Raw genomic sequence first — 27826 nt, 5'->3', positions numbered from 1 at the left:
CATAGCAGGTTGCCAAGCTCTCCAAACTTACCAATAATGGCTTTGAAAGCTATCTCCAAGGTGGTTGGATCCCAAGCTTTCAATAGAGGTTTAGACAAGATAATTTTGGTGGAGAAAGAGTAAGCTGTAAGAGTTTTTGGCTTCATGCCTGGATACAGTGGATCTAGGGCAGGATACTTTGGAGTTCTTGCCTCTTATTTGGTCTCCCATGTAGGAGATGCCAAGAATTTGAAGCTCCTTCTAGGCTATAGGAAACAAGAGTTCCTGGAATGTAGAGGTCTCATCAAGTGGGATGAAACAAAAGATTCTTTTAGAGGACCTAGTGAATTCCTGAAACTAAAGACTTGAGAGAAGAGATAGAGACACACAATTTGTGGTACTAAAGAGTATACCTCAATAATGATTTTAGATAGGTATATGTACTATGTATAGCCTGGCCCTTACGGATGGACATGGGCACTGCCCTTTATCCCAACATCTTTTGGTGATTCCTCATGGAAGCTTACCTATGGGAATCTTATCCTAGCATGAGATGCCAAGTTTAGCACTCTTTATTCTTTACTTATATTTGGTTCTATCAACCATGTTTTGGTAATGATTGTCGTATCACATGTATCGTTATGGCATCGTCGCCTTATGCACATGTCATTAAAGTGAATGAAAATGATTACCCATTGATAGTATCTTCTGCCCCTCGCTTATAAGTGTTTTTATTATTGTAATCATTGTCTTTATGGCAGGCAAACTCATAACTTGCATAAGAAGCCTGGCATTACGTACATGGGCAAGCCACTCATTCTAATGTTTGTGAACCTATGCCCTGCAAGTCGTTAAGGTGGTGTGCAATATTTCATTACTTTCATTGATGCTTACTTGCATAAGGTTTGGGCATACCTCATAACACAAAAATTGGAACTTGGCTACCTTTCAGTGTTGGCTTGCTTTTGTTGAGAACCAGTCTGGGTATAAGCTGAAATGCCTATGATCTGACAATGGGAGCAAGTATATATCTAAAGCCTTTGAGTAGTTTTGTGATGGGAGGGGTATTAAGAATCAATTGACCACCCCATATACCCCACCCTATAATGGTATGGTTGAGCGTATAATTAGGACGATTCGAGAGCAAGTTTGTAATATGTTTAGCTAGGTAGACTTACCACAACACTTTTGGGTTGAGGCAGTTACTACTGTTATACATTTGATTAATCAATCCTCATGCATTACTCTTGATTATCAAGTTATAGAGAAGATATGGTCTGGAAAACTTCCATCATATGCTCATTTGCACATCTTTGGTTGTGAGGTTTTCTACCATATTCCCAAGGACAAGTGCAATAAGTTGGATCCTGTCTATGAAATGAATATTTCTTAGTTATGGGGATACAAGTGAGATGGGCTATTGCTTATGAGATTCATAGGCTTAGAAGATCATCTATAGCCATGATGTTATTTTCCATGAGGAGAAAATGCATAAGCTGCCTAAGCAAGTAGTTGAGATACGTAGAGTGATATTTCAAGAGAAGCCTCTTATTACTATATAGCAAGCTAGATAGCCTACAGTACCTAATGCTCTTGCGGCCAAGGACCTTGATGTTAGACAAGATGTATAGGCCCCCACATCCTATTTTGTGATGGTCTAATAGAGATAGACATTAGCCTAATCGATTTGCATCCCCTATGGATTATGTTATGGTGACAGATGCTAGTGACTCTCTTACCTATGATGAGGCCATGCACAGAGGTGATAGTCACCTTGGGAAAGGGCTATGTAGTCAGAGGTTGACTCATTGCTAAAAAATCATACATGTGATTTAGTTCCTTTGCCTAGTGGAAAGTGTGCTTTGCCATGTAAGTGTGTGTACAAGTTAACAAGTACCCCTGGATGTCCCAAGCTAGCATATAAGGCTAGATTGGTTTCTAAGGGTTTTAAGCAAGAGCATGGTATTGACTTCAATGAAGTTTTCTCTCCTATCATCATGATGACAACCCTACGCTTGGTATTGTCTTTAGTTGCACACCTAGATATAGGCCTCTATTAGATGGATGTCATGACAGCTTTCTTACATGAGGACTTACATGATGAGCTTTTATAGCCTAAGGGCTTTGAGGAAAAGGGTAGGGAACACCTAGTGTGCAAGGTGAGAAAGAGCCTTTATGGCCTTAAGTAGGTACCTAGGGAATGGTACCACAAGTTTGATGCCTTTATACACTCGCAAGGATATACCTGCAGCAATATGGATCTATGTTTATACATAAAGAAGGCCCATGATGGTAGCCTTATGATTTTGGTACTTTATGTGAATGATATATTAATTGCTAGGAGTGCCCATGATGGGTTGGATGCCTTGAAAAGTCAACTCAAGAAGAGCTTTGAGATGAAGGACATGAGACATGCCTTGCATATTCTTGGGATATGAATCACACATGATCACTCTAAGGGTCTCCATTACTTATCACAGAGAAGGAGTACATCCAAAAGGTTCTTGAGCAGTTTCATATACAAGATGTTAAGCCTATGGTTGTCCTTTGCCTTCTCATGTGAAGGCTAATTAGAACCATCATCTATAGTATGATGAGCAAAAGGCCAAGATGGCCAAGATTCCCTATACATTCACTACCTATGAGCAATTTGATGTATACCATGATAGCCACTCATCCTAACATAGCATTTGGAGTGGGAGTTGTGGTACACTATATGGCCATACCTGGCAAGCAGTATTGGGATTTCGTAAAGGGTATCATGAGGTACCTTAGGGGCATTGCAGATATGTGCATATGTTATGGTGGCCAGGGTACAAGAGTCATGATGTACACTTACTCTAATTATGCAAGACATGTAGACAATAGGAAATCCACCTATGGGTATGTATCCGCCTTTTCTAGAGATGCTATTTCTTGGATGTCTAGGGTGTAGAAATGCATGGCCCTATCCATCAGAGGCAGAGTATATTGCAACCATGGAGGCTTGCAAGGAGGCTCTCTAGTTAGGCCATTTTGTGTTGTAGACCTTGGTATTTCTGATGTGGTCCCTACCCTGCATTCTATGAGTGCTATTTAGTTGGCTAAGAATCTAGTCTTCCATGTGAAGATAAAGCACGTTGAGGTGTGTCACTACTTTATCCGAGAGGTCGTTGAGGACATGACCAGTCGCATATTATGACTATTGGAATTCCCATATATGGTGTCAGTCTCTATTACTTTCTTGCTATATCCACCATAGCTCTTGCTTTGCTCTTATTTTTGCTTGTGTGCTTCCACTCGAGCTCTACCTTTCAGGAAGGTAAAGGTGGGCAAGTTGTCAAGACTAGACAAGGTCCCAATGGAGATATCGTAACGTCTTTAGAATGAGTGTTTTTTAGACCTTTGTAAGCTTCTTTAATAGAATTATGGAAGAAGGGGAAATGTAGAAGAGCATTAATATAGGAATTATTAAGTTGGTCTCCAAGTCCTTGGATAGAAGAAAGCTTTCACAAGGGAGACCATTGTTAATGCTCAATCCTTACGAGATAATTATTAAATTAATGATATTTAAAATAATATTTCTATTTGATTAAAGTGATTCATGGACCATGCTTGCAATATAGAAAATGACATTGTGGTTATAAAATATGGACTTTGATAAGACATACAATAGGATTGGATGGAAGTTTAGAGTCAAGGTTAGGAAGGTGTTTGGATATGGAGTTGGTTTCATTGGCATGGTAAAGAATTTGTTCTCAAATGCAAGCCTAAATGGATCGACCACCACTTCCTTTCATTTGGAGATGTCATTGTGGTAAGGATGCCCCTTTGGCACCCTTTTTTGTGGTGATTATCAATTTCCTACTTAGAAATCTAGGGAAAAAAAAGGCAATAAGGGACAATCAATGGTGTTTTTTAACCTTAAGAGAGTAGGTTTCAGACTAAATTCTTCTCGAATAATAATTCCAATATAGTGAAAGTGGAGAAGATTTAATGGAGGTGTATGAACAATTCTTTGAACTATATGAATCAATTGTTAGATAGAAAAAAAATTTGGTTTACTTAGGTTGGAGTTAAAAAGAAGAATGATTAATTCAACTTGACTTTAAGTGGATTCACCTAGCCTGAGAATTGGTACTTAGGGTGTCCATTGGGAGTAGGAATCGTGATGAAATGGCAAGCAAATCGGATGGAATCAAGGACTTAAATAGAGGCAAGAAATGGAAGAATTATCCTCTCAGTTTTGCATGTATACTATTGGTAATGAGAATGATGCCAATATCAATGCTGGCATACATGCCCATGGTTTTCGATTTTAGTGCTACAATGTGGTGCAGAATGACGTTGATGTCAATGCTTATATACATGCCCATGTGTTTTAATTTTAGTGCTGTAACGTGGTGGACATTTAATAAGAAACTTGTGGAATCAAGAAGGCAAAAAAGGATGGAACTTGATCTCACAGGCCTTGGTCTCAGTAAAAAAGAGAAGGATTGATTGGGCATGTAATAATTGAAAGATAAATCATAGGGCTTGATCTTTGTATACTTCAAAAGAGTTGACAATAATAAGCAGCCATGGTTATTGCTAATCAAAGAGTGGTTCACCAAGGTTAAGATACATTAAAAATGCATGTGGGGATTGGAATGGTTTGATATGCTTATCTCCAATTGAGAAATCAGAATCTCAATTTCAAAGCTGCACAAGCAATAGTGGAGTCTTGGAAGGGCATCCTTAACTCTATAGAGTGGACATAGGCAAATAATAAAAGGGAAGATATATCTCTACTTCAGTCTATCTAGATCTTTAGACATGCATATGACCCATCTTTTCTCCTTTCAAGGAGAATCTAGGGATAGCCAATAAGATCATTATTAAAGGGGTTGGGAGATGGTAGGACTTTTGAGATGGTCAAAATAAGAGCTTTGGACTAGAGAGAGAATAAGGATGAATAATGATGCACTTTCAACTCTTTAGCAACAAAGCCCAATGGCTTGAGATAGTCTTGGAAAGTAGGAATGTAGACTCACCAATAATTGTAAGGATATTGGTAGATAACATCACTAGGCATCTCATCTCCCAAACTAGAAAAGGTGACCTGGAAGTGTAAGAGGATAAGATATTTCTAGGTTGAAAGGAAAAAATGTGTGTATATCATGTGGATGTAGAAAGAAACACCATCTCTATGGTTGAACTTGGTACTATGGAAGATGACAATAAACAAGTTTTTGAGAAAAGATAGGATTAGCATATCAATGGCAATATGCTTGTTATGCCCTCTTTACAAAAGGGAGGAAGAGAATTTCCCTCACCTTTTTGGAGGATATCCATTTAGCCAGTCGGTTTCTCAAGTGAATCTAAAAATTTGAGCAAAACTTTCAAAACTGCCTCAAAAAAGATGTGTGTTGCTATTATAATGCTAATTAACATGGTGGGAGTTACATTACTAAATCTTGAAAAGGGCCTAATAACTCTAAAAGGTTGGAGTTTTATAAACACTTCTCACTAAGGTCCTACACAACATAATAGTAACCTCACATCCTTCACAACACGTGACATAGAACATGGCTTGTCATTAGCAATTCTATCCCATCTTCAAAGGCTCTACCACCACCAAATAGAGAATCCTTACACCTACTCCCCTAACTTATAATCTTGCTCATGACAACCTCATTTATTGCTTTGCCTTCCATATCTTCAACTCTCCCTACAAAACTATATGATCCAAATATCTCCTTGTACTTATCAAATTTGGAACCTTTCTAGAAATCATTCTAAGATTGAAATGATTTATAACCATTGTACAATCTCTCTCTCTCTCTCTCTCTCTCTCTCTCTCTCTCTCTCTCTCTCTCTCTCTCTCTCTCTCTCTCTCTCTCTCTCTCTCTCTCTCTCTCTCTCTCTCTTTATGGTGTGTTCTCCTACCCCCTCTCTCTCTACTCACATACGCATTCTCAAGTAGGTGTGTTTCCAAAGGCCCACCTATTTTTTTCATAAGAACTTAGGCTAAGTACACATTCATTCAAATGGAAGCCTTCCTTTAGGTGGTATTGGGTGGGATTTTTTCACACAAAATGGAGGGGCCTAGTAAGTAAGGTTGTATAGTCACAACCTCACATTCTCATTTGTTTATTGGAAACTCATTTCACTAAGGCCATTGCTAAGGAGCTCTAGACGTAAATATCCCTAATACCTGTTTTGTTATTTTTGTCTTACAATAGTTTCTCACTTTCATCCCTATTTGCAAAGATCTCATACACCATGTTCTTACTTTTTGTTTGTGAAAGCAATCTCACTCTTATCCCTAGATATGGAAGGTCTCATGTACGCATTATGTTTTCATGTGCCAATGACAAAAATAAGTACCCGAAACAAATATATCACTAAGGAGATGCATTGCAGTTTTGTCTCAAAAAGCACAAAATATGTTCCCTCTTTTAAGAAGATTATAGGTATAACTAGGTGGAAGGAGAGCATGAAGGCTTTGATAGTTCCAAAAGGCATGAATCTCTCAAGGCTTGTTCTTATAGTACAAAGCCAAACATGTGTCGCGAGTTGTAAGAATCATTTAAGGTCCACATATAACCTTGGCAAGGCATGAAGCTCTCAAGGCTTGTTTTTATATTACAAAGCCAAATGTGTGTCCTGAGTTGTAAGGATCATTTAAGGTCCGCATATAACCTTGGCAAGTGTGGCAAAGATGGTTTTCACATAAATGGATTGTAGAAAAGAAAGACCTTAGGGAAAATATGGTCTCCACATGAATGTATCTCCCTAAAAGAGAAAACAAAGCTCTTACAAAGGAACTCTAATTGATGATTAATTAATAAGAGAGGCACAAAATGGCTTTCCCAAAAATGATATTTTTTGAGTTGTTGCTTGATTTTTTGGGCTTCCTTGAAAACACACTACTAAAAAGTAAACCTCCTTGTTTTGAAAGTGGAGGGATGTTAGAAGTATTTAGAAGCTCTCTCAAGCTTAGATGGAAGAGTAGGTCTTTTTGATGACATTATTTTGAAATTAATAGTGTTTGGAGATGAGGGCATTAGAATGAAGAATCTTTCAAGATGAGGGATTTAATATAGGAAGTGGCCATTAGGTTTGTTTAGAAAACAAGGAACAATAAGATATATAGGAGAATCCTAGCATTCAAAAACTCTTAAAGAGTTGTGGCCCTATGTGAGGGAGGAGGTATTTGTAGCATTTAGGAGAGCTACTTAAGGGGGGGGAGGTATTGGTAGGATTTAGGGGAGCTAGGAGGAAGAGTTGGATCTATAAAATAGTTCATAAAAGGCTTTGTGAGTGTAATGCCCCAAATTTGGAAAGAATGGGGCAATTTTGAGATCCTTTTCCAAATTACACCTTTTGTGAGGGGTTGTAAATATTCTTATTTCATAATTTACTTGCATAATATAAAAGACTCTACATACAAAATTGAAACTTAGCCCCCTTCCAAGTTGAATGTCTATTATGACATGCAAACAAGGGATGAGATCTTATAGCTAATGATGCGATGTTCCAATCACCAAGGAGTAGAGCATTCCTTTGTTGATTCAAGAAATCATGTTTTATGGGACCTTGATTCCTTCTACATGTATCAACACAAAAAACATATGTTGACATTTTCCTAGTATTAGATAGCCTTTTGGATTACCATAATGCATATTTTTTTACCATCTTTCCTATTTCACTTTAATGCATCACACATGATAAAAGTCACATAACAACATTACTAGAGATAAGGCTCTTTACATATAAAATACGATCATCCAATCAAATAGTTAGGAAAATGACAAAATCAAAAATGAAAAACCCATCAAAGGAGGACCTAAAATATAAGGAATGTGAATCTATATCATAGTCAACAGATTCTGTGTAGTGTAAGCATTAAAATGTTAATCAATATTGCCTTTATGGATTTGGCTAAATAAGTGACATGCATTATGTCTAGCTATGAGTCATAAAAAAAGGTCCTAGCTCATGGGTCTACCCATAAAAATAAGAACCTATAGAAATATAAATTCCCACAGAATGTTCAATAAGGGCAGTTACACACTTGCCTTAGATGGTTGGGACAATGAGAAAAAACTCCACAAAAATGTTTACACATTATCCATTACCAACCATGACACAAAGGAGCACTTGGCCTATTGGTTAAGGTTGGTTACACACAGTGGCATACATATGGATTTCGATTTAAAAAAAGTTCAACATGTCAAAATATCATATTTCTCATTTCATGGATGTTGGATCCCCATTGAGAAATCTCTCCATTCCTAACTTGCTAGAGCACAATATATACATTAAAATAAAAGGTTTGCACACTCGATAAAAGGACACACCCAGTCCTATGTGGACATGCGGTGCAATGCTTCCCCTTTTTTTGACATTGCCTCATTAGTTCAAGGTAATGTGTAATTGATCTTAGAGAATCTCTAAACACATCAAAGTTTTTGTTATCATATGACAAAAGCTTAAATCTATAGCAACACAAATGTTTAAGCCAAACAATCAAACATAACAAAGATGATGTACATACTTACTCGATGATATAATACATAACCTTTTCACATTTAAAAATAAAATCAAACATAACTTGCTACTCAAGCAAGTAGCGCCACATGTATTTGAGCAAGTAAATGAAGATATCAATCCCCTCTTAATGAGATATTCCACTAAGGGTTTTGCTTTATCAACAATTTGATGGTACATTTGGCACATGAGAAACCTTGGTAAGTCAAGAATTTCATAGTGCATTGTGTGTTTGGAGGAGGCCTTTCTAGAAAATTTTTAGTCTACATGCTTTTGTTTAGGATCATAAAATTTCTATTTAGCTTGCTTAAACGTAGTAAGAAAATGTGAGGGTATTGTGGAGTAATGTATGTTGATGTCACATGAAGGACTATTAAAGAAAAAGGAAAAGGGAGAAAAGGAGTGCATCATTAATTCTCTCTTCCTTTAAGCATGGTTTTTGAATGATCATGCAAGCCTTACATTCCAACTTTCCACACACACACACACACACTCTTGGTAGGGTCATGCCATGCCCAACTCTTACTAGATGTGGTGGGACTCTTGAATGTAAAGTGAACACTGGTGGCATGTTCTTTTGCCTCCTTACTTACTATAAATGTACTACCTTTTACTTGCTAAACTTTTGAAAGTCTAGTAAAGTACATGGGAATGACACTACACCCCCCTTTTGCATTTTGCTTTGGCACTTCAGATGACCCTTGTGTTAGTAGAATGATGTGTCAAACCTAGCTATTAGCTAGATCTAGGACTTCACCAATTTTTTGTTGGCAACAATATTACAACATGTGATTTGGAAATTAGTGGTGAGAAAAAGGGCTAGAAGAAGGCAATGGGGACAATACCATTGCAAAAAAGAACGTGTTAAACAGAAATTTGTAAAGGAAAAAAGTTTGCCTTGGGATTAGGCTTTCTGTCCTTGTTTTCCACTGTATTGCCTGTTTTTAGATTTTATGGTGGGGTATTCCAAGACATGTTGAAAGGCCTAAAGCCTTCTGGTAAAGAAAAAGCCAAGTCTCCCATCATCATTCTTTGTTTTTGATTGTTGTTGATCTGCAGTTCATCAAATCCAGTCTTCTTGAAGACAAAGTATCTCTCTCTCTCTCTCTCCTCTTCTGCTTCTTCTTCTGCTGCTGTGCTTCTTCTTCTTCTATAATTCTATATCTACTATCTATCTTTTCTCTCTCTTCTTTTTGGCCTGACAGCTTCTTACCCAGCTCTCTATCTTTGTCAATGCGGACATCAGAGCTACTGATAGGCTAGATGCCATTCCCCTTCTGTCTCTCTCTGTGTTTGTGGCTTTCTGTGTCGTCACTCAATCTCAATTTCTTAGAGACAATTAGATTCTTTTAATTTTAGTTTTTTTTTCTTTCTCGGGCTTCCTCCAGCTGTTTTTCATCGGTCAATATTATACCTCATCATAGGCCTTTTGACCCTTCGCCTTCCCCCGTTTTCCAATTTGATCTGACAAGGTCCAGAGAGAGAGAGAGAGAGAGAGAGAGAGAGAGAGAGAGAGAGATTATGGGCAGAGGTTATGGCCCCCTTGTTGTCCTGTACACTGCCATCAGTGTATGTGGGCTTGCCTGGAGAATGAAGCCCACCTTGCTCAAGGTCCGCACCAATCAAGCTGCCGGCTTCCGAGAGCAGGCTCTACCTGCTGGTTTGCTCCAGTCGCTCTTCCAATCCACCCTCACCACCGCATTGCTGGTTAACCTTCTGCTCAACTTCCTTATCCTGGTGACTCTCTGCACAAAGGTATGGCTCTGTTTTGCCCACTCACCTCTACTTGTCTCGATTCGATGCAGCTAATTAGGAAATGCGCTTCTTTGCTTTTTGTGGGTTTTCTTCTGCATCCAAACGAATGGTTGGTGAGTGTGTTTTCCGATTCGGTGTACGACTGCAGTTGATGTCCTTATGGTTATCGTTGGCTTTGATAATAACTATCTATTGAGGGACTGCTGTTTCATGGGTGCATTGATGAATTTTCAAAATATCTATTGATACGCTGGACTACTGTCCATGGATGCATTGGTGAGTTTTTTGGATGAAATGGAAAATCTATTCCAGGACATGCTGAAATCAGTCAGTATAATGTTCTGATTGCTGTGTTTAGTACATTGCTCTGAAACTCAGAATGAATAGTTCAAAGTGGGTATCTCTAGCTTTTTCTGGCAAAGATCAGCAAAAGTTCCATTTCCGACCTGTTTGTTTATGTTTCAAGTGCATAAGTTACAAAACAATTTACCAGCATTTAGATGTTGGCTCGTCTGTCATGGCTTCAGCAGAGCGTTTCATGTGGGGACACAAGACTTCTAGTGGTTGGGCTGGCAAGACTGACATGTCTGAGGTGGTTCTGTCACAATTTAGCTCAAATAATTGCAGCTGAATTATGAGGGGAGTTCCGTTCCTCTTTATGGTTTGTGTCGAAAGCTAGACAAGATCCAAAGTGAGCTCTTTCCCATGTGAGAATATCTTACAAGGGTCAAAATGTTAGATGATTTGCATGGTAAACATCTTGAGACACTTGCATACCCTGTGCCAGTCTTTCTCCAGTCTTTTTGGTGCCAACCTGTCTAAGATGCTTGCATGACATGTTGTTTCTGCACTTCTGATAATTCAGCCAGCTGAGTGTACTTGAGCAGTTATAAATGCTTGTGTTGATGTTGAATCTGCAATTTGTTGCTATTTTTTGGGTTTCGAGAGGTCCCAATCTATCATTTGGTAAGTGCAAGGTAGTGGTAGGTAGCCAAAAGCATCTAGTGAAGGCCATTTTGTAGTAGTTGGAGCAAGAATTGGAATCAAAAAAAAGTTCAATTGTGAAATGTGAACAGATTGAACCATGCAAGACTAGAAATTCTTACTCTAGCAAGGCTCGCAAATGTGCCTTATAAGGGATTGACTCCAATATCTACATTGGGTGCATCTTATTTTCTCTTTAAACCTTTCTCCACAGTTTGTGCTTTTAATGGTGGCCAAATAGAATGAGGAGCTAACCATAGGTCTCACTTAATTAATTTGGGGTCTTACCCATAAGAATAGACAACTTGAAAGATGCATCATGCCAATATGGGGGACTCAACCTGCCAAGTATGGCACACACATTACTAGCAGTTTGTGAAGGAGGTCCAGCACAGATTGCTTTACTGCAAGTGGCAGAGTGAGGGCTTCAAGAGTTTGCACCAGTCTTAGCAGAGATTTTGTTTTGAGCTGGTTCATTGTAGGAAGACTTCATAATGAGACAACATGATTTCATAGTAGAATGACATGAATGCAAATTTACAGGCTTGCTAAATACAATTTGCTTTGCTACTATGTACTTCTTCAAGCCTCTCACATATCCTATTGATATGATCAAAATATCTTGAGCATAGTCTTATTGATACCATAACATAGAAAATTAGGACCTTTGTTTGATTATTTGTGGAAGTGGGAAAGCTAGACAAACTTGCCTTTGTATCCTAGGGTGGTTTTGTAAGTTAGAAATTCCTTCCTCTTGAATGTATAATAATCTATGGGTATTTAAGGTTCTTGACTACATGAACAAGAACTATTCTTTACCCATCATTGTTACAAGTAGTAATAATAGCCAAATAGTTATAAGCTAATCAATCAATCAATAAGTAAATTCGACTTGAGGAAAGTCTATCTAAGGTACCTAAATAGAAGTTGGTACGGGTGAGGCTTCATTCACACGTGCAACCTCTTGTCTCGCTCTAGTTCTCCACTGCTTTGGGGCCAATGTTGTCAGTACTTCCTCTATTCCTCCTTTTTTTGATCTAGGAACATAGAGAATGCTACATTCTTCTTGTCCTTGCTTTTGTCTTGTGTGGCTATATGGTCATTGGAAATAACGATTTCTGTTCATTCCACGGTTCCCTATCTGTATTTCTCGCCCTATGTATTTTTATATCGCTCATATATAAAGTTTTGGCCAATGATCCAAGTCATTTACAATAAACTTAACTTTGAGATCTATTTTTCAAGGTGTATGGGTAGCAAGATTTGACCCTTAGTCAATGTGAATTGGTGAAATGAACATAGTGTAGAATTGGGAGAAATTAATGTTGCTGGTTGTTCAATACCGATGTTTCCACCTTCTGTGAAGATATGATAGGTTTTGCACAGAGGAAACATAGAATGTATGAATATGAACAGAAACTCAACACAACTCTGAAGTAAATGAATAAATGCTGTGAGTGAATGTGTGCACAACATGCTCAAAGGCAGAGTTTTGCAACAGCTAATGGCTCGTGGTTGTGGGCTGAGGGAGTAGCTGGAGAGTGACATCCATGGGAGACTGATCTCGAGGGCTGTAACCACCAGTTGAAGTGTGTGATACGCTGATGGAGGCCTCTGGGAGTAGGGCAGCAGTAACGTGAACAGAGCTGCAGCAAAAATGCAGCTGTACCAGCACCAATCTAGTCAGGGCAGCAGCAGAGAAGGGCAGATCAGTTGCTACAGACGACGTGTTGTGAAGTCTGTCCGATGTGAGGAGAAGAGGCTACAGCCTGTGACCTGGCAATAGGGGGCTGTAGCCTGTAACACAGCCTGCAGATAGGTGGCTGATTCTGAGGTTAGCAGTGAGCTGGAAACACAGCAGTAAACAGGCTGCCAGGTGGCTGGTGGCAGCGGGTCACCAGGGGCTGGAGGACATGGGGCAGCAGTCGTCAGTAGTGGTGGCAGCTGCAAGGTGTAGAGGGCCGAGGCTTGGAATGAGTGGGATATTGAATGGTTGAACAAACTATCAATTTATAGATGAGGAACCAAACAAATTGAGGAAGTTTGCTTGTGGGACACAAAAACTCCTTAGCATTAGAGTTTGATTTTTTGGGCTGTTTAAATAAGCTAATTAAGGATTATTGAGAAATGTTACTTTTATAGCTTAACACCCCATTTTAGGCCCAAAACTAGAACCAAAAAGGGACTGCAAGCTCACCTTGCGTTTACTTGGAGATATCCCACTGCAAAGCAGCCAGGGCATTGGCCAACGGGTGCATGTTGGCTACCCAAGAAACTACCAAGACTACAGAGGTGATGGTTAACCTTCCTTGGGAGTCTAGAGGGCCACTCCAAAGAGGCCAAGGCATCGGACAAAGGGTACTTTCAATAGCCTACTAGGACTTGCAAAGGTGCTGTTAAATCACTTTGAACCCTTTAAAAGAATTCTTTTAGTAACCATGCTCATACAAGGAGGTAAAAGGATGGTTGATTCACAAATCACAAAACAAATAGTATGTTCTTAGCCACCTGCAAGCATGTCAATGATGAAGGGAACAAGGGAAGAGATCCGCTAAAGTGTAGCTCTGCATAATGAGATGCATAGACGAATGCTACATAATGAGAATACGCATGCAACAAGGTGCCACTTGGATATCATGCTTCTTGGGGAAAATTGTTAACTTACCCAAGTGCCCTTTTACAAGGATGATAACGGTCATGCAATGCAAAGGGTGAGTCATAGGGAAGGGAGGTTGATGTCGAAGACAAATGTCAAAAATCGATCATACTAGCTTTTGAAAATAGAGAAGAGTCATAACAGATCTTTGTGTTCGTCAACAATGTCTTGCAAAAGCATACAAGACCATCCTCTCAAAAATCCCTTTGAACATATGTGATCATGGATTCTCCGCTTTTGGCCAAGACCGCCAAAGTGTCCCCTCATGTGAACTCGGACTAGGAGCCAATCCTGCTCTTTGTCAAATAAGAGCCCATCACGAACTTGGATGACAATTCCAACTCAAGGATTTGAACATCCCAGACTTTGGTTGATACGTTAGGGATGTCCCTCTCTGTGGAACCTATGCACTTGTATACCTGTATAGATGAGGTTCATGACTCCATATCACTACCCTCTCACACTCCCTCTTTGGCACTGGAGAGTCACGAGGGATGACTATATCATTTGGACTAGAAAACATCAAAGGAAGGGGTAGTCAAGCCCTTCCCTTGATTTGAAGAAATGGATCTCCTCCGTGCCTTGGACTTCTCCTTGGTCGGAGGATTGGACTTAGAGTTTGAGGAAGAGAATGACTCGTCGGAGGAGCTTGCATCCTGCTCCTTCTTCTCCTTCTTTTTTCGTGAGGTTGCTAACTCCTTGCAATGCTTCTGCAAGTGGCTCTTCTTATCACAATGATAACATTGAGCCTTCGACTTCTTTCTATCACCCCTCTTTGAAGCTGGAAAGGCCTCACTGGAACCTCCACAATGAGATAGAAGCCTCCCCTGTAAACGCAAAGATGCCTCATGCTCAAGCAACATTGAGGATGTATGTGTAAAGCTCATAAGTGTAGATGATGTTTGCGCAGGTAAAGCATTGGCCATTCCGTCAAACTCCGGGGGAAGCTTGTAGAGTACTGTTCCCACGAGATGTGTCTCTAGAAGGGTAGCCTGCATGTGTTAAAGCTGGTCTTGTACTTGTGTAACGTGGAGCAAAAACGACTGAATGGTGTCCTTCGGCTCAAACTTCATTTGTTGAAGCTGTCCATAAAGATCACTCCATGCATGGTGGAAGGTGTCTCGTATAACATTTGAAGTTTTGACCATATTTATGGGGACATTTTGGAGGAGGTAATTGCTGGTAGAATTTATTTAGAAATACACCAAAGCCTTGCAGAATCTGCACGTGCATTGTCCGAATCCCATGTAAGCATAGCTTTCTCATGGTTGTTCTCATCAAAATCTTGGGGAAGAGGAAAAGGAAACCGAGGCCAAGGAAGAGCTCCACATACAATGTACCAAATCCACTTTTGCACAAACTAGCCTTTCATCATAGCACTCCATGTAAGATAGTCAAGTCCATGTAGCTTATCATTTGCAGAAGTGCACGGAGGAGCTATCTAGAGAGGATAAGAAGAGAAGATAGAGAATAGAAGGTATATATAGAGAGAATACAACTCAACCAATAGCAAAGATGTCACAAAATGAGAGTTCACATGCAGTGTAACAAAAAATCTGATAAAAAACAAAGGGCAACTATTGCAAATAAAAAAAAACCGAGTCAAAAATTGCCAGAAATAACAAAAATGACCCATACAAACAGATGCCCAGCCATGGTTAGGGACAGAAAGCCAAAAACCCAGGTTGGTTGAGCATTTAATGCAGGCAAGTGCGCCTCATCTATATAGGTATATAGGTGCACAGGTTCCAGAGAAGGACATCCTTGATGCATCGACTAAAGTTTGGCAGGCTCAAATCTTGGGGCTGGGATTGACATCTAGGTTCATGATGGGCTGTTATTTGACACAGAGTAGAATTGGCTCCTTATTGGAGTTCTCATGATGGGACACTTTGGTGGTCTTGGCCAAGGGCAGGGAATCCATGGTCACGCATGTTCAAAGACATTTTTGATAGGATGGTCTTGTGTGCTATTGCGAGACATTGTTGATAGACAGAGAGATCTGTTATGACTCCTCTCTATTTTTTGAAGCTGGTATGATCGACATCAACATTAGGCTCTCTTAGAGGCACCTTAGTGGTGGTTTGATTATCCACTACTTGGGTATCCATTGTTCTAGCTTGGTGATTCTTTGTTGTATAGACTATTCTTAGACTATATCATTGTATTAGATCACCCATGATTTGAGAGAGGGTGTCAGCAGTCCAGATAACTCATGTGCGAGTTTGAGTTATGTCGGGCATAGCTAGGTATTTTAGGGTTTTTATTGGGGCATTTATGATACTTATTTGGAGCATTTTATGCTGGCCGACCAATTTTGGCATTGTTTTCCCCTATTTATACTGGGCTTCCTCATGCAGTCACATCATCACCTTTAAGTTTGTGGAGAGATGGAGCTGGTGCCAGTGCCTACGAGCGAGGGACTCATTGTTGTATGTGTCATTCTCATGTTCGGTATTCCACTTCTTAAGCATTCTTTTGAGTTCTTTTCTTTGCAATGTTTTTCAGTGTATTTCTATTCTATCCTTGTATTTAGTAGTTTATTATAGCATTTGTTTATGCTTCCGTTGCTGCATCCACTTCTGACAGTTCTTCTGGTAGTCACCTCCTGCAAGACAGCTTCAATGATTTGGGCGAAGCTTTAGATGTTGTACGAGGCTTCCTCAACCATGCATGCAATCGCCCTCTATGGATAGCTTCAATATATGAAGTTTGAGCTTAAGGATACTATCTAGTCATTCTTGCTTCGTGCTACACTGGTACAAGATTAGCTTCGTCACACACAGTTCTTGCTTTTAGAGGCCCATCGTGTGGGGATTGTGGTCTACAAGTTCCCTTTGGAGTTTGATGGAGTAGCCAATGCTTTATAGGCCCAGACGTCATCGATGCAATTGAGCTTTACACATATGTCCTTTATGTTGCTTGAGCATGACTCACGAGGTCTCTTTGCAGTTACAAGGGAGGCTTTCATCTCAGTATGGTGGCTTCAATGAGGTATTTGCAGCTTTAAAGAGGGGTGATAGGAAGAAGAAGCCGAAGGCCTAGTGTTATCATTGTGGTAAGAAGAGACATTTACACAAGGATTGCAACGAGTTAGTGGCTTTGAGGAAGAAAGAGAAGAAGAAGGAGCATGATATGGACTTCTCTACCGAGTCATCCACCTCCTTTGACTCTAACTCGAATCCTCCGGCCAAGGCCATGGCCCAAGCATGGAAGGGGTATTCTTCCTTAGATTGAGCGAAGGGCTTGGCAGCTCCTCTTGCTGTTGCTTTCTAGTGTAGGTGATGTGGTCATTCCTCACGACTCTCTTGTGCTAGAGAGGGAGTGTGTGAGGGTGGTGAGGTGGGGCTAGTGAGTCTCATCTAGACGAGTAAGTAGGTGCATAAGTTCTAGAGAGGGACTTCCCTAACACATTGACCAAGGTTTGGCAGGATTAGGAATCTTGGATTTGGGATTGACTTACAGGTTCACGATGGGCTGTTGCTTGATAGAGGGTGGGATTGGTTTCTAGTTTGAGCTCACATGAGGAGACACTTTGGCGGTCTTGGCCAAAGGCGGGGAATCCATGTTCACGTACGCTTAGAGGCATTTTTGACAAGATGATCATGTATGTTACTTTGAGGCATTGTTGATAGACATAGAGAGCTGTTATGGTTCTTCTCTACGTGCAGGAGTTGGTACAATCGACATCGACATTAGGTTCTTCGAGGCACTTTGGTGTTGGCTTGATCACCCATTGCTTGGGTATCCATGGTTCTATTTTGGTGGTCTTTGTTGTATGGGCTATGATGAGTCATTATCATTGTATCTTTGTATTGTATTAGATCACCTGTGAATTGAGAGAGGGTGTTAGCAGTATAGTTAGCTCATGATTGAGTTTGGGATGTGATTCAGCAGATCAGACATTTTAGTTGTTTTCTGGCATTTTTTAGTGGTCATTATTATGAGATTTATGGCATTTATTGCCGGCCGACCTGATGCATTTGTTGCATAATTTTTGGCCTATTTATTTGGCTCCCTCCTCCATAGTCTGGTCATTCATCACTTGCAGATTCTAGTGCATGCCTTGTTGGAGAGAGGGAGCTGGTGCTAGTGCCCACGCAGCCAGTGACTCATTGTTGTACGTTACTGTCTTGTATTTGGTATATAGATTCCATTTCCTGAGCATATGTTTGAGTTCTCCTTTGTAGTGTTCTTGTGTTTTCTCTTCTCTCTTTTGTCTTGTGTTCAGTAGTTTATTTCAGCATTCTTCTATGCTTGCATTCCTACATCCAATTTTGACACCAATAGCTCCCTCTCAAGGATTGAATGATGGAGGAACATTACACCCAAATAGCAGCTCATCAATATCTGTTCAAAAGGTATTGTTGAGTGGAGAGTTGAGACGTCCTTCAAGGAAATAGTGCCAACTTGAAATCTTCCAAACAAGTTGATAGTCTACTTCAATATGCTTATAGGGAGCAGTGTGTCTCCAGTTGAAGCCGCTTTGATACATTGTGGCAGACATCTTGAGTCTCCCATACTCATCTGTTCACGAGTAAGGTGAGGTGACCAAGAATAATTGGGCCACACTACCCCATGTGCTGTAGTGGTGATCTGTTATCTTGACATATGTTTGCTGTCAAGTTTTTGGGTGCCTGTCCAAGTTGTTCATCACCTTCCTGGTTAGAATAGGCACGTTAGAATTGAGCTTTTTGGATTAAGCAAAGAGTGATAAGCCAGATTTTTCCTTATCTGGTTGATAGTGGGGTCCAGTAATTATATGCAGAGCATCTTCTGTTTTGTTCATAGTGCTGCTAATTCTTTATTCTTTAAAGTGGAGATACATTTAATTGTCTCAAGCTGCATATGTACTGCAGTGTTAATATGGTGAGAGACACTATCATTGAATGCTCAGCTTTCCATAATTTTCTGTTGCAGGCACTTTTCTTTGGTCAATTATCTGTTTGTTCATAGTGCTGCTAATTCTTTATTCCTTAAAGTGGAGACACATTTAATCGTCTCAAGCTGCATATGTACTGCCGTGTTAATATGGTGAGAGACACTATCATTGAATGCTCAGCTTTCCATAATTTTCTGTTGCAGGCACTTTTCTTTGGTCGATTATCATTGCTGGAGACACAAAAGTTGGTGGAGAGATTGATCAATTATGTAATCTTCAAGGTTGGCTGTTACTTGATTGGTCTTCCCATATGCTAAAAGTTTTTTACTGTTCTGATGATTTTTGTATAAACTTTCTGGTACCAGAAAATAGCTAGCTCTTTAGTTACAATTTAAGGAAGTTGTATGACAATGACAGTACTGGTCGAGAAGTTAGACTGCATGCTTTTACCATGACTTGATTCCATTTTTCAGAAAGTAAAAAATTATATTGAGCTTTTTTTTTGGGCTGAAAGAGTAGCAGCTTACTACCTTTAAAGCCAAAATAATAGTTAAAAACTGACAGCCTTCAATTGTTGAATTGCTCAAGGGTACAGTGGATGATCTGGATTTTGTCTATTCTGGCTGTCTTTTGCAGCTGGTTGAACCTTCCCCATGTTTAGAGTCAAGGTTTGGGGCTTTTGAGTGTATGACTAGGGTCAGTAAGAAAGAGAACCTTCAGGAACAACTTAGCATGCAAATGCATGCATGTTGCCTCTACTGATCTAACTGAATCATTGCAACAAGCCAATGCAAAGTTGCTTGTTGCCTTGTAGAACCATCACAAAATTCAGGAGTGTGTGATGCCCCCTTGTGCAACCCTCACATTGCAATCTAGGTAGACTTCTTTGTGGGAATTTTAGTTAGGATCCATCCAAAGGATAGGGTGATGATGGCTTGGCTAGTTGGTTAGCAAACAGTCATGCTGCTCTTGAGTCATGTAGACAATCACTCATTTTCCTGATCCCCAAAACTTTCAAACTCTTCACCTGCCTTTGCTTGCTGAAGCTTCTTCGTGACTTCCTTGCACTTGAAAATAAAGTGGCTGGGAAATTGGAGCTGCATTTTGTTAGGCAATCAGTTTTTTTGAGTTGATAGCTCACATTCTATGCTGCATGTCTGTCCTTAGCATTGGAGCTATGATTCTCCTTCAGGTATTCTTGCAAGGAGTAGTTGCTTTCATATTTGGCATTGTAATGTCAAATATGAAAGCAGCTGGTTCTATCAATACTGTTGTGACTTTTGTAAAATGTGTACGTTGGTTGTGTATTTGCATTGCATTAATCAGGGGGAAAACAACAGTTCACTGTCTTAACTTTTGGTTATTGTTTTATCAGGGTGTCTTTTTGGTGCTTATCGCGCAACCAGATATGGTACAGATATTATTATGGCTTGTTTGGTTTGGTGCTCTTGGTTTCCTGAAGGTACACATCTACATGCTATATTGTGACTAATGGGTCAGGTGCTTTTTTCGTTTGTTGTTTGTGAAATTTATCCTGATACTGATACTTAAGATGAATGAATTCACAGATGTTTCAGGGTTTGGCAAAGGACCGCCTTGAGCGGCTGAATGCATCTCCTACTGCAACTCTGTCTTCTCATGTACGTGTTTTTGCAGTGTTGGTGCTAGTTTTGCTCTCAGACTTGATCTGGTAAGCTGCTCGGAACCTTGTAGTTTCTTCCTTAATCTTTCTTTAAGGTTTTCATAAGAGTTGCAGAGCCTCCGATTAAATCTCAGAGAAACTGGCTTAACAAATGAATCACTCTGACTACAGGATTCAACTTTGCCTTCTGGTTTTCAAGGAGAGTGGAATCAGTACTTTGTTATTGCTGCTTTTTGAACCTCTCAGCATTGCCTTTGATACACTACAGGTTAGTTGCCTGAATCTATAGACTGGAGTTTTTCGACCTACACAGTTCACTTGTACTGTTGCTTACATTAATATCTTGTTATTTTTAGGCGGTATTAGTCCATGGGATGCATCTTTTTGAGACTTGGCACCAATTCAGCAGTGATTTGGCTCCTCAGTGCTCAGAGCTCCAATCTTCCAAGAGATCAGCTGCAGGCAAGGCGGATCTCTCTAATTGTAGAGTACATTATGTTGTATATGACTGACTGTGAGAACCGACTTGTCTTCAAAGCCTAAATACTGGTTGGGAGTAGCAGTTTCTATTCTTGTTTTCTTCTGGATTAAGTCTGTAAGATAGCTGCTAAGATTTATGATGGCATTATCCTGGGTTTGTTGCTGAAGGCATGGGCTAGATTCTGGAACTATCTGTGAGACACTTCGGAAACAGCCACCTCATCGTGTGTCCGAGTCATGTTTTAATGCCAAAAACTTGTATGTTCTTGTTTCATGCCTTGAATGGATATGGTCCAATTTCATTTGATTTGGGTCAAAACTCCATGTAAGTCAAGCTTTAATATCAGATGGAGACCTTTGCGTGTTTTGTTGATTCAATGTCCCATCTTTGGGGTGAAGAATAATGTTCTTTCGGGTGGTGCTCCATGTTTGTACCTACAAATAGTGATGGAAATAGTACACAAGTTAACAATATGCTAGTAGGGTGGTAGATAAAGTACTATGGATGTCACATGAGAGCTATTTTTATGAGCCTTCTTTGGAAGTGCTGTTGAAGTGTTTGTCAAAGTGTATTTGCCTTGTTAGAAGACCAAGTATGATCAACACAAGTCATCAGCACTGCTGCAGCCATTGATTGTGTGCATATAAGGCTGAGATTTTTTTTTCCTCCCAAAGCAAAGAGAATTGTATGGATTGAATATTTCATTGCCCTAGGTGCACACTAGGGGTGACCTACAAGATATAGTGTAAAAGCGCTCCTGGAATAAGAGATTAGGGAGAAGGAAAAAATGAAGTTTGGATAGTAATTGGAGAAATTCGAATTTGCTTTTCCACAGAAATAGAGGAAGCTAAAAACAAGGCAAAGATGGGGCATACTTTTAGGAAGGCACACTTGATGAAGTATCTTTAAAAAAGGAAATGTCAAGAAAAGCAAGGGGAAAGCTAACAGTATGTGGCTCATCCTCTTCCCTCTTCTATATAAACCCTCCTGTTTAGGACAAAAACCATGGATTCCATTCCCTTCGAATCACACCAAGCCCCTTGAGCACCCTCACCTTCTTAATGTGAGGATTAAAGATCCATTGACTGTTTGGAGGATTCTGCACTGTGCTAATTGCAATCTCCCAAGCAGATGGCATCTTCATGCTGATCTCTTTCTTTTTCATGCTTGCAAACATCAAAATTTACATTATTTAAAGTCTGTTTACACTGTCCTACACCAAGAAACACTTATTATAAGTCCTGTTTCTGTGCGTCAAGCCCCTGAAAGGTCCAAATGATGTTGAATTGAGCCAAGAAAATTTGTGGAGTTTGTTGTAGCCCTGCTGTACCACTGGGTAACAGCAGACTTGGGTTTGAAGATACGTTCACCATTCTCTTCCTTTTTCATGCTTGCAAACAGATCCAGACTCACTTAGTATAAGCCCTATTTTTGTGCATCAAGCCCTAGGAAGGTCCAAACGATGTTGAATCGAGCCAAGAAAATTTGTGGAGTTTGCTGTAGCCTTGCTCTACCCTTGGGTAATAGCAGACTTGGATTTTAAGATCTGTTCACGTGTGCTCGTAAATATTGTACCCAAAAGATTATTTCTATGGCCTTGAAGTGACATAGAGCGGTTGTACGTGCTCCATATATTTGTGGAAAGAAATGTTGCTACTTGGACTATTGTGGACAGAGTTATCAAATTAGGTCATCTTACTTCAGGGAGGAAAACATTTAAGGCAAAGTGTATGGTATGGTTATTCTCATTATGCATTTTTTCAAACATGATCGATTGCTGAAGGCTATCATTAGTAGATTGCAACCTTGGGATGGCTGGGATTTTGGAGAGCTTTACTAATAATATGAATACAGAACTTAAAGACTTTATGTTATCATCCTTATAACATTTTATGTTAATATCCTGAGGTAAGAGTGCTCATTATGCATTTCTTCAAGTATTTTAGGTTGCCAAAGGTTATTTTCAGTAGATTGTGACCTTAGGATGCTTGAGATTTTGGAAAAGCTTCAATGCATAAGATAAATACAAAACTGAAGATTTTGTCGGTTATGATCTTGAACTTGATGTGGGCTGAGTGAAATTGTTAGTTTAAGATTGCTTAATATATTGAATCAGTGTGTTGCTGATGGAAATGAGGATTCCAGATAAATAACAAAGAAGCAGCAACAATAAAAGACACCGACTCTGGTTGAGTTTTCCTGTAACACCATGATGTACTCATTCAAAGTGAAAGATCTTTCTCAGAAGGTATAATAATGTGCCAAGGAACTTGGGTTATGATCATCTTAGGGCCTCCTGCTGTGTAGAGGAGTTCGGGTACTTGAGACTTTGTCCCTCCTTGACAGCTTCACTTAGAATATCCATGGGCTATTGTGTTTGTGTGGGGGAACTGGCCTACGCCCCTTGCACATCAAGCTGTCTGTCTCTCTAGCTATGCACTATGAGTTAAAAGTAGTCTCTTCCACATATATGCTATAGTAATTATTCTGCCTTGTGAGGACAAGGAATGAAATCTTCAGTGCTGAGACCTGTTTGTTGCTGATATCCGAGTTGCATTTGATGAGGTGAAGCAAGCTGTTATTAGGACACAAGCCGACAAGAATAGGCCCCAAATGAACTTGAAAAGAGGTGATTTGTTACTCGTATTTTAAAATATTAGACTTAAAGAGCACCTTGACAAGAAGGCTAGGTCTAATGCATTTTGTATGAGTTTACTGAAAGCCTCAAGTGTGTAGTGCACTTGGTAACCTAGACTGCTGGTGGTGCAGGAGATCACTTATATAGTCCCATTTGGTCACTATGGCAATAGGTAATTCAAAAGTGGGTTGTTGTCACAGGGATGTGAAATTTTGAGATGCTTTAATCTTGCTGATAACATTTGATTAAGTTATTAATCAAATGTGTAAGATTGTTTAGCACCTGTGATTCACATGGCAATTATTTCACGGTAATAGGCCAAGGACCCCAAGGATGCAATGGGTGTCAAACGTAAAAGTTGTGATAAGTTATGCAAGCTAGGCTTTGGTGGTCAATTGTGGCAATTTTGACCCTAGGATAGTTGTTTGGCCAATACATATCAATGGTTACACTAGGGATTAGCATTAATTAATTAATTAATGCTAGTCTAAGGGTCAACAAAAGTTGGGGACTACCCCAGGTTGCAAGTGGCCTAGTCTCAACCTAGGAGAGAGAGAGAGAGAGAGAGAGAGAGAGAGAGAGAGAGAGAGAGAGAGAGAGCTGTTGGTCCATTTTTTGATCAAAGAACTGCAGTTTGCTATAGAAGACAGCCATCTGAGGGTCTTAACAAGCAGGGGACAGCAAGGAGACGCCTTCTAAGGGTTGGCAGTAGCATTGTTGATCAGATGACAACATTTTGGAGGTGCCTGGTAGTAGGTGGCTGCATTAAATGCAGGCTGGACAGGCAACATGTAGATTTTAGTGTTTTCTTGCGAAGAAAATTGGGTTTTTCTCTCATCTTGGCTCTCTCTCACATTCTCCAATAATTTCTTAAAAAATCTCAGCACTTCTCAACCATTCTTAGCAGATCTCAGCCAAGGTGTACACTAGGAGGATTTCTGTTGTACACCCTAAATTTATTCAAAATTAAGGTTTGACAACCACCTTGGGACCCGTGTCAACAAGAGAAGGCATTGTACATTGAAATCAACACTTGAAATTCGTGGAATCGGTAGGGATTTTAGATGCTAGCCCATCCATTGTAAATTGGGGCAGCATTTGGCCAGTTGGTGGTTCCATTTGTGTAAGTCCTAGTTGAAAATCAAGGGGCAATCGGCCCAAATTGCTTGCTGATTGTATGTGCAACAAGGGGCTTTTGGATCAGCAAAGGAGATTGTAGAATCTCAACTTGTACATTGTCCATTAGCAATCAAAGTTAGAGAAATATCAAAAGGGGTGCCAGTTTTGGGGTCAACTAGGTGTCTATTGTCCAACATTGTTAAGGTAATGTGTGATTTTAGTTTATGCTTAGTTATTAATTGCTGTAATTAAGTGCTTGATCAGGTTTTACCACCCGATTTGAAGAGGAAGTTTGGTTTCAGTTGTCATATTTTTGATGATGTGGTAAGTAATATTTTGGATTGAAACATTGTATGGTCAGGCTGTTTTTAAAACTTGGATATGATGACTATTTCAGTCATGGCTGGGGGGTAGTGCTCTCATCATGGTAATTGGGTTGTGGATTGTCACTATTGTGGTGGCTGTTTTTTAGCTAAAAATGCATATTATGTGCTGATTAGCCATTTATAATGGCCCCAAAACATGCTTGATATAATCAAATTACCAAACTTTTATAAAAAAGAAATGTGATTGGAGAGTGTTTGTGTCCCATAAGCACAAACCCTAAATGGGAAGAATCCAAACATTCTATAAATACATTGGCTGCCCTCCACTTAGTTCAATATTGTTTTTGTAGTTTCTAGGTGCCATCTCTCTACTGTCCTCACCCCATTCCCAAAGGATATTTCAGTTTGAGCTGCTGCCCACACTGCTGTTCATCATCAGGCACCTGCTGTCCAGCCCTTTGCTGCTGCTGGCGATTGTTCTCAGCCTGCTTGTGTTGCTGTCCAGCTGGTGATTGTTGTTTGCATTCATCCTAGTGTATTGCCTGCTGCCATGCGCATTGCTACTTGTGTTTGGAGCTGTACGATCAGTTGGAGTCTGCATCTATGCTAGTAGCACCTGTTTGACATCTCTAGAAGTTGCTTGCTATGTTTCGGGATTTGTCAAAGTACGGCACACTCTTCAACTCATGCTCTTCGCCTTGGTCCCTAAGACATAGGAGTTTGAGGTGAGTGTGCTTATTATATTGAGCATCATATTTATTCATTACTTAGATTTTTTCATCTTTTGTGTTTATTGTCTTTGTGTTACCCTAATCCTAACCATGTTTTTATCAGTATATGTGTTTGTCATATGATTATATTTGTATTTTGTAGTTGAGTTATGGGTATTTCTTTACATCTATCATTGTGAGGAGACATTGGCATCATGTTCTCTTCTCTTCTCTTTAGCCTAGTGGCTCATATATAATGACTGAGTTTCTTTCCCAGCCGATGGATTCAAGAGCTTAGAGTTTCAGCACTTCCAGGCTTTAGCCATTACATAAGAGCCTTGAACAATTAGCATTTTTGGGATTATCGCTTCAAACATCTTGGGTATTATTTCTTTTTTTAAAAAGTTGTCAAGTCGTCAAATGGTTGAGGACCTTCCTTGCTTGAAACTATTTAGAGATATTTGTAAAGCGTGTCAGCCAAAAAAATAGCATTGTACTTATTTCCTCAGTAGATCACACATCGAGTTGAGGCACCCTTGAGATTGATTCATGTTGATCTTTGTGGATTGACATCCATTGTTGCCCTTGATGGTACACTTTTTTTTTTTGGGATAGTTGATAAATTTTCAAGATTCATGTGGATGTATTTTCTAAAGTATAAATTTGATGCATTCACATACTTCTTATGATGGGTGCTTGTGGTGAATAACCACATGGGTCATCGTGTAGGTTGTATGAGGAGTGATAGTGATTGTGAGTTAATCTTCCACAAGTTCATTGAGTTTCTATAGGAGCATGACGTTTCTCGCCAGCTCACCTCTAGCAACTCCCCCTTTCAAAATGCAATCATAGAACGTAGAAACAGGATTGTGATGAACATGATATGCTTTATGTTGTTTGTAGTAGAGCTCCTTGAGTGCCTTTGAGTTGAGGTTGGGTTTATATTAGTGTACATTCTCAACTAGTACTTGATAGTGAATAGTCCATCAAAAGACCCCCTTTGAGGCATTTTTTGATGCTTAACCAGTGATTTTTCTTTTAGAGTCTTTGGGTGTCGTGCTTGCATACATACTCCTAGAGATAAGATAGATAAGCTTACTCTCCAAGTTGATCTCTTGATTTTTGTTGGATATTTCTTGAAGGCAAATGCCTATTACTTGTTTGATCCTCGGACAAACAAAGTGATTGTTCAGAGAGAGATTGTTTTTTATGAGAGAGATATTGTGCAACCCATCGCATGCTACTAGCTCATAATCCACTCGTAGAAATTTCATAATCCAAGCCCCCTTCACGAGACCCATTACCTTGCTGGTACGACTAGTCTATGCAGAATTTAGGGATCCTTCCATCAGATTCCACTCCTAAGGGCCCTTGAAGATTCACTTGAAATGTACCTCATGCCACATTTGTATCTATCTTATGGCAGATTACATGGTGTCAAAAGATGACGTACCAGCGAGACAGTAGGGTTTGCGGGGAGGAACACGGAGTGAACTCCGCAAACATGGAGAAGAGAAGAGAAGAGAGAAGAAACTCTGATAAATGGAATGATGAAGTTCTAAATTATGGAGTGAATGTGGTACAAGGGAACAAGGGTGCCGTAGCACAAGGAAGATGATGAAGACAACCACGAACCACAAACCACAATGTCCTCCTGAAGGGGTGTGAGAGTAGTGGAGAGGTTGGAGAGAAGAGGTGACGGACTGAATGAATCAACTGTAAAGAATGAGTGAGTAAGTGGCCTATAAATAGGCACAGTCAGTCTAGGGTGGTGTCCCTTTTTGGGGCTGCAAACCCTAAACGCAAAACGTAGAAATGCAAAAACGCAAACTGTGGGTGAAGGGTTTCTCAACACCCACTCTCAGGTCCCAAAAGGGAAAGAAGAGAAGAGCGAGGTGGAGATTGAATGCTACATGCTGAAGAATGCCCATGCAGCAGGTGCCACTTGGACAGTGTCCCTCGTGGGGAAATTGTTCACTTGCCCAAGTGCCCTAGTACAAAGATGATAAAAACATGCAATGCATAGGAGGAATGCTAGACTTTGTGTGGTGTCGAGAACCATAAGGATATACCCGTACTCGATCTGAAGAGTTGGCTCCATACTGACCAAGTGACCAAGGTAAGAAGAAGAGGAGGAAGA

General features: G+C 39.9%; 1 protein-coding gene across 1 annotated transcript in view; it reads left to right on the top strand.

The window, feature by feature from the left end:
• The first annotated feature begins 9500 nt into the window (after positions 1-9500).
• LOC148033687 (E3 ubiquitin protein ligase RIN2-like) overlaps positions 9501-27826 on the top strand; it is a 54996-nt gene continuing 36670 nt past the window's right edge. The window contains exons 1-6 of the mRNA XM_087681646.1: positions 9501-10248; positions 18974-19051; positions 20146-20232; positions 20339-20460; positions 20584-20680; positions 20769-20874. Coding sequence (XP_087537772.1) covers positions 10015-10248; positions 18974-19051; positions 20146-20232; positions 20339-20460; positions 20584-20680; positions 20769-20874 — 724 coding nt within the window. The 5' untranslated portion in view covers positions 9501-10014. The remainder of the gene's footprint in view (positions 10249-18973; positions 19052-20145; positions 20233-20338; positions 20461-20583; positions 20681-20768; positions 20875-27826) is intronic.

The sequence above is a fragment of the Lygodium microphyllum genome, chromosome 7, assembly GCF_053477565.2.
Source record: "Lygodium microphyllum isolate KBCC chromosome 7, Lygodium_microphyllum_v1.1.10, whole genome shotgun sequence".
NCBI lineage: Eukaryota > Viridiplantae > Streptophyta > Polypodiopsida > Schizaeales > Lygodiaceae > Lygodium > Lygodium microphyllum.
The sequence above is the reverse complement of the archived record's forward strand: the minus strand, read 5'-3'. Positions and strand labels throughout refer to the sequence as shown.